The sequence below is a fragment of the Octopus bimaculoides genome, chromosome 2 (assembly GCF_001194135.2).
Source record: "Octopus bimaculoides isolate UCB-OBI-ISO-001 chromosome 2, ASM119413v2, whole genome shotgun sequence".
NCBI classification, from domain to species: domain Eukaryota; kingdom Metazoa; phylum Mollusca; class Cephalopoda; order Octopoda; family Octopodidae; genus Octopus; species Octopus bimaculoides.
The window spans coordinates 124364573-124372862 of NC_068982.1; the positions used below are offsets into that span (position 1 = coordinate 124364573).

Sequence of the window (8290 nt, forward strand, 5' to 3'; positions counted from 1 at the left end):
AGTACTTATTCTATCGGTCTCTTTTTGCCGAACCACTAAGTTACGGGGACCTAAACACACCAGCATCGGTTGTCAAGCGATGTTGGGGGGATAAACACAGATACACAACATATACATACATACATATATATATATACATATATACGGCGGGCTTCTTTCAGTTTCCGTCTACCAAATCCACTCACAAGGCTTTGGTCGTCCCGAGGCTATAGTAGAAGACACTTGCCCAAGGTGCCACGCAGTGGGACTGAACCCGGAACCATGTGGTTGGTAAGCAAGCTACTTACCACACAGCTGCTCCTGCACCTATATATATATATCATATTAATATATATATATCATATTAATAATATCAATCATATATTAGTAATATATAATACTCAGTGTACCACATACGAGGGTTGAACTGTAAAACTGTGAAGTGAACTTCTTAGTCATACAAACCATGCATGCACCCATATATTCATGCACTGCATTGCTCATCTTATTTTCATTTTCTTATTCAGGTTTAAGTTATGATGATGACTTTAAAGTGACACCGGATGCACTTCCTTACACCACAAACATGACCATGTTGAAAAAGAACCATCCTTTAAACATTATGGTAAACTTTAACTTTTTATTTCAACAGCATTTAGTTCCTCTGTTCAAGTAAGCAATGCTTGGTAAACAAGTGGACAAATATATTTTGTTTTCGAATCAACACGTATCAGGTGTGGTTAATTCTGAAAATCTGATCTGGCATTGTTGAACGTGAATTTTATATTTTGGACTAATTTTTGTCTGGCAAATCCTTAAGCACTGCTGATATTAATGTGCTGTGATGGGATTTAGACTAAAATATTTAGACACATTTCCTTTCTGATATTGGAAGAAAATTTGATCTTGAAAATTTAGACAGTAGAGTGACATGCCATTTTCTCATTTGGTAAATTTCTTTCTAAGCACATCTACTCTATTGTCAGTCAAGTGAAACCTGCCGTATTTAGTGCCAAACAAGATAAAAATCTCTGAATTGCTTGAATTCACTGGCAGATTTATGGACCAGAATCAGTAACAAAGTTCCACATTTCAATAAAGTCATTGAATGAGAAGCAAAAGCAAAGAGCCATAGAACAGTATGTTCACAATGCTCTAGTCTACTCATACAAAAATGAGTACCAATGAACTAGTGGTGCAGCTCCCTCTCCATCCAATTGTCATGTTTTGAATGTTTTTTCCTGGGTCAAAGGTTAGAGAGCAAAGAGGGTGTTTGTCTTAAGCATCTTAAATTATTTGCAGAAGTGTTATACAGGCTATTAGGTCATACTCCACTTGCTAGTGAGGGCTAAGCTTGTCCAAAATCTAGTGAATTCATGTGCTTGTATCTAGTCTGGTATTAATGAACTTGTGTTAGTGTTTATATAATTACTAATTTATTATAAATAGGTAAGGTACGAAAGATACTAAAATTTTATAAAAGTATTCACAGTCTGTCAGGAGTATTTATTTTTTCAGTGGCTTCTTAAACATTAATGTTGTGAAAATATTATTTGATTGAATTGTAATTTCTGGTCTTGGAGAGCTTGCAAAAACCATGGGCACAGCTCTTATTCCAGATGGATAAAAACAAAACAAAACAAAACAAAAAACCCCTTGAAAAACCTGTAATTTTAATCAAGAATAATCTTCCTCTTCAGATAGATTTAAGAATAATTTAATAATTATTTCAGATAGATTTAAGAATAATTTAAGAATAATCTTCCTCTTCAGATAGATTTGGCTGCTGTTTCTCAAATATTGCCCCTTGTTAGTTTGTTCTAGTGTACTACAACAAAGTGTTGTTATTCTCGGGTCAGCCATGTCAGACAGATATACTACCAAAGGTATTCTTGCTTTAACTGTGCTATTTGTTTCAATATTCAATTGCTGATTGTTTCAAAACCTGCTGTTTGGATCCACAAAAATTTCAAGCACTTGGTCAAATATTTTGATAATTTTATTTGAATATAGAAAATGTTAATATTCTAATTTAATAAAAATTAGAATAACCACTTGACTGAAAACTTACATTGCTACACAAGACTCTAACTGAACATCTGTGAATCTCCAGTACTTTTGATACTAGTCATGGATATTCATGAATGAGTGAAAACACATCACTGTAAGTGACTTGAATTAAATATCATCTCTTTATGTCAGCACAACTGAAGACTGGCTTATGATATGGCTGCAGTTGTCATCACACAAACATCTGCAGTAGTTATTTTCACAAGGAACAAGAAAAAAATTTACGAAAAATATATCATTTGCATAAAAGTTCTCTGCAATGGCTTTCATTATCTATGTAACAATTTGGCAGATTCTCTGTATATATATATATATATATATATCACCTGGATCACCTGGATCGGCCAGGCTGTCTAGTGCTGGATTGGCCCCCACTGGCCACTGCATTTGGTCCCTCTCCCTTGTGCTCTTCTCATTGCCCTCCATGTTGTTCCAAACATCTTTCTTAAATTTTCTTCCCAACTGATTGGAGGTCTTCCAAGTGGTCCCTTCCATTTGTGAGGGTACCACTCGACAACTGCATGGGTCCACCGATGCTCTGTGAACCTTGTGACATGACTGGCCCATCGTTGCTTTGCATGGTGGTATTGACCTATTGCTATATTGTTGTTCTTGAACATGCTTTAAGATAATAATCTTGACTACATACATGCACACACACATGCATTCACACCAATACATTTCCCCACATCATCTACCTAATTTTTGTTTTTGATTTCAGGCTGAGAACAACCAAGAAATCTTACTCTCTCATCCTGTTGTAAAACAACTCCTGAGTTATAAATGGTCTTCATTCGGAGCACCCCTCTACTATGTGAATCTCTTTATTTATTTGATCTTTCTCACCTGTTTTACTGGTTACATTTTGGAAGCAAAACCTCCTGTTCCGTAAATATACTTTCAACTTATTATTTCTCTTTTACATTTGATAGTTTGACAATAAGTTGACAATAAGCCAGTCAATTTGACAACAAGTCAATAGGATTGTTGTTACTACTACTCCACTACTGCCATTGTTGTTTAGCTCCAGGTCAGTTCAGATTGAGTAAACCTGTGTTCAAAATATTCCGGTCATAACTATTCAGTCTTTTCTGCTGAAGTTGACTTTGCCTTTCATTCTTTTAGGGTCAATAAAATAAGTATCATGAAAGCATTGAGCTGGCAGAATCGTTAGCACACCACGTGAAATGCTTAGTGGTATTTCATTTGTCTTTATATTCTGAGTTCAAATTCCACTGAGGTCAACTTTGTCTTTCATCCTTTTGGGGTTGATAAATTAAGTACCAATTGCATATTGGGGTTGATCTAATCGACTGGCCCTCTCCCGAAAAATTTTGGGCCTTGTGCCTACAGTAGATAAGAATAAAATAAGCATCAATTGAGCACTGAGGTCAGCGTAATTGACTTAACCCCAACCTGAAACTGCTGGCCTTGTGCCAAAATTTAAAACCAACATTTCACCAGTTTCACAAAGAACACTATGTCTTATAGCTGTTTGATTATGGTAAGTGACCATGTCCCATACGCTTGTTCTCAAATGAGATTTCTTCTTTGTATTATAAACCAGAAAACAACATATTAATATTCAATTAGTTTGAGATTCTTTCATTGAACTACTTATGTTAACTTGTTCTGAGTGTCAAGTCAACCAGCTCCGAGAAATAGAAGCAATTATAGTATAGTTAAAAAGAAAAGGCAAAGAAAGACGATAATAGCACATCTAAGGACCCAGAAGCTGGAGTGTATCTGTGAATGACTTTTTGCCAGTCAGATGAATGACCTTTGACCAGATGTGGTCTAGGATGTCTATGCATTTAGCAGCACCTACCTATATGTAAAATAGTTTAGTTATCATCATCATCATCATTCAGTGTCCATTTTCCATACTGGCGTGGGTTAGATGGTTTGATGGTAACTGGTAAGCTGGAGATCTGCACCTGGCTCCAGTCTGTTTTGGCTTGGTTTCTATGGCTTGATGCCCTTCCTAATGCTAACCGCTCCACAGAGTGTGCCAGGTGCCTCTCATGTGTCACTGGCACAGGTGCCTTTTACATGTCACCAGCACTGGCCATGACTGATTTCACTTAGCTCAATGTGTCTTCTCAAGCACAACAAATCACCAGAAGTCTCAGTCACTTGTCACCACCTCCATGAGACTCAACATCCGAAGGTCATATTCCACCACTTCATCCACATCTTCTTGGGTCTACCTCTTCCACAGGTTAGATTTCAGCACTTTTTTATGCAGCTGCCCTCGTTCGTATGCATCACATGACCATACTAGTGCAGTTTTCTCTCTCACACACTACATTGGGTGCCTCTCACACCCAATTTTTCTCTTAAGACAATTACACTCCATTGTACATGCACACTTATACCGTAATATAAATGTTTTATAAACAGAAATAAGTGATGGAAATTAAAAGCAACATTCAAATCTTCCATATCCATCCTAAAAATTCTACCTGTTTTATGTTCAAACCAACCAGATGCAGCCTCTCACACCTACCCTACAATGTCCATCTAAAAATAAACAATCACATTAAAAAAATCTCAAAGCTATGAGATAATACATAATTAATTCAAAATAATGTGAATAAATGATCATTACATTTGATAGATTAATCTGAATACTAAATGGGTTAAATGATTAACTTTTATCAAAATTATAATTTACTGCAAATTTAAGACATTCCTATTTTCCGTAATAATTACATTTTAAAGTTTTCATTATGTATTTTTTTTAATTCTGAGAAATCTGGCTGAAGAAGAATATGAATAAATGTTGGAAAATTTGCTATTTCAGTAATGCTGTCTACTATAATGAAACACACAGCTGTTTCAATGTTCAGGTGAACGACGGATTCTTTATTAGTTACGGCAAATATGTGGTCATTGTTCTTGGAGTCCTGATGTTATTACGAGAGGTAAGGACATAGGCAAAATGCCTCATTTGCTAATATTGAAGCTTATCTTTGCATTATAATTTCCTAGTCTATACTTATATCTTTTCATAGATCATTTGTGTTTAAAAGAGATATTTTGGTTGTTTGCGTTAAAGACTAAACAAGTTGAACAAATTGAAATCAACGCAATAATAGAGCATCAAAATATCAATACTGTGAAGTTAGTTTTAATAACTTTCAAAGTTAAATTTTAAGCAGCACATCTTACTGTGTGCTTCTCCTGTATAAAAGAATCAGGCTACGTTTGTCAGTTTTGTAGTTATGCCATTAGGAGATTTTATTATAAACTCTCCAAAGTTTTCCATTCAGCTACAATATTACATTAACATGCTCAGTGTTAAGTAAATGATGATAGTCACACAATTGCAGAAAGAGGACATCTATGGATTATTGATAAAGAGTTTGCAAATCCAGTCTCCAAGATACACTTTCAGCTTCATACCTATTATTACTCCCATTTGTATGGCTGAATCTGGGTTCTTGGAGAGAGAACACAAATCTTTAATTCATACTCTAAAAATGATTATAATATCACTTTTATTAATGTTGGTAAGGCTTGGGTAAATGGTTTGCTCATATTGTAGAACAGATAGAAAGATATATTTTTTTCAATGTGTAAATACTGATAGAACACTATATATAAGACAAAATATTTTAAGGGCAGAAAATGTTGCTGGTAACCAGTTGCTGACAAATTTTTCTGCTCTTAAAAGATTTTATCCTATATATAGTGTTCTATCAGTATTTACGCATTGAAAAAAATATATCTTTCTACTTGTTCTACAATACATTTCAACGCTTCAAAAACAAACTTACATTTGTTTACATATGATGTAATTTACTCATATTAAATTAATAATATTAAACTATTTGGTTTTCAGACTGGATGATAATTCATAATGTTTCGTATTTGATGGTATATAAGAGAGCATCCCCCCACTCAAATCACCCTGGGTACTATATGCACTAAAACCCTTATTTTCTAATTATGGGCTGCTGAAATACATGTGCATCTAATATGCATCTTTTATGCCATCAATTGCAGAAATAATGAATCATTACTTATATTTCTTATTATATTTTATTTGCTCCTTCATATTCTGTTTTAATAACACTGCTAATTAATATAATATATTCTGTTGTGTCTGGGGAGAATCATTTTCTTATTGTGCCTTAAAATTTAACACACTCACCGGTAAAATAGTCTATTGATAAGGTTGCAAGACGCAACGAAAATTTTAGGAAAATAAAAAGAAAAATAAGTGGAAATTTTACCGGTGAGTGTGTTAAATTTTAAGGCACAATAAGAAAATGACTCTCCCCAGATATAACAGAATATGCTTCAACACACAAAATCATAAAAAATCTTGCAAACCAAATCCAAAAACGAAATAATATAATATACTTACACATTTATTTGGATATTATAGGAAAAAAAATGCATGTCAATGTTTCTGATGTTAATGTTTCCATCATTATATTTTCAGATCTTCCAGTTAGTTCAAGCTGGACTTGGCTATTTAACCTATGTAAATCTCCTAGATTGGCTCACCTACCTCTTTGCTATTCTTTTTGTGCTTGGCTTTAGTCAATGTCAACAGCAAGTACTTTACATTGAGGTAAGACTGATTACAGTTTATTTTAAAGTTATATTATTGAAACTGAATCTATTTAATTTATTTCCTTGTTTTATACTCACTTTTCAATACCAGCATAAGGAGAATGGCTTTTTGTTGTTGAATTTTTGTGTGCTGTGCTCAGAACTGGCTCCTGTGCAGGTGGCACATAAAATACACCATTTTGAGCGTGGCCGTTGCCAGTACCGCCTGACTGGCCTTCGTGCCGGTGGCACGTAAAAGCACCCACTACACTCTCGGAGTGGTTGGCGTTAGGAAGGGCATCCAGCTGTAGAAACTCTGCCAAATCAGATTGGCACCTAGTGTAGCCATCTGGTTTCACCAGTCCTCAGTCAAATCGTCCAACCCATGCTAGCATGGAAAGCGGACGTTAAATGACGATGATGATGATGATGATGATGTTATAAGAGTTTGTTATATCTTGGTAGGGTCATTATGCCAATAAACACATGCACTGAGGTGCAACAATATCTGTTTCACATCAAGAATCTTGCAAACCAAATGCAAAAATAAATAGATCTCTTCTTACTTCTTATTACTAAACAAGTGGTACATGTGATCGATCAAGCAAGGAGAGTTAAAGCAAAATTAAATGTCTTACTCTAAAATAGATTATGATAATGATAATGCCTACATAATTATAAGTTTTATGTCTTTTCTTTTTTTCTCATAGTTTACAATATAATTTGTTAATATTATTTTTAATTTAATATGAAAAGCAAATCACTATATTTATTCTTCCTTTCTCCCTTTTTTTTATTTAAAGGAGTGGCAATGGAATCTTGGATCAATAGGAATATTTCTAGCATGGATTGATTTGGTGCTCTACGTACAGAAAGTACCTCGTTTTGGCATCTATGTTGTTATGTTTACTGACATCCTATACACATTTATACAGTTTGCTGTTGTCTTCTCTCTCTTCATTGTTGCATTTGCATTTGGGTTTTTTGCCTTATTGCGTCAACGAGTAAGTCCTTTTATATATTCTCTCTTTACTCTTTTACTCTTTTTACTTGTTTCAGTCATTTGACTGTGGCCATGCTGGAGCACCGCATTTAGTTGAGCAAATTGACCCCAGGGCTTATTTTTTGTAAGCCTAGTACTTATTCTATCGGTCTCTTTGGCTGAACCGCTAAGTTACAGGGACATAAACACACCACCATTGGTTGTTAAGTTGGGGGTACAAGCATATACACATGCATACATACATATATACATATATACATATATACGACGGGCTTCTTTCAGTTTCCATCTACCAAATCCACTCACAAGGCTTTGCTTGGCCCAAGGCTATAGTAGAAGACACTTGCCCAAGGTGCCACAAAGTGGGACTGAACCCAGAACCATGTGGTTGGTAAGCAAACTACTTACCACACAGCCACACTTGCGCCTAATATTTTTTTAATACAAATAAAGTGGTGACTTGGCGGAATCGTTAGCACACTTGGCAAAATGCTAAGCAGCATTTCACCTGTCTTTATGTTCTGAGTTCAAATTCCTCTGAGGTCGACTTTGTCTTCCATCCTTTCTTATATATATATATATATATATATATATTTCTGTATATCATCATCATCATCATTTAATGTCCACCTTTCATACTGGCACAGACATATGTATATATTATATGTATAT

At 34.8% G+C, this 8290-nt stretch overlaps 1 protein-coding gene across 1 annotated transcript in view; it reads left to right on the forward strand.

Annotated features, from left to right (window-relative positions):
* The window catches only part of LOC106871015 (transient receptor potential cation channel subfamily A member 1 homolog), a 43756-nt gene that overhangs the window by 19700 nt on the left and 15766 nt on the right, over nucleotides 1–8290 (forward strand). The window contains exons 11-15 of the mRNA XM_014917275.2: nucleotides 507–604; nucleotides 2771–2937; nucleotides 4856–4976; nucleotides 6503–6634; nucleotides 7419–7619. Coding sequence (XP_014772761.1) covers nucleotides 507–604; nucleotides 2771–2937; nucleotides 4856–4976; nucleotides 6503–6634; nucleotides 7419–7619 — 719 coding nt within the window. The remainder of the gene's footprint in view (nucleotides 1–506; nucleotides 605–2770; nucleotides 2938–4855; nucleotides 4977–6502; nucleotides 6635–7418; nucleotides 7620–8290) is intronic.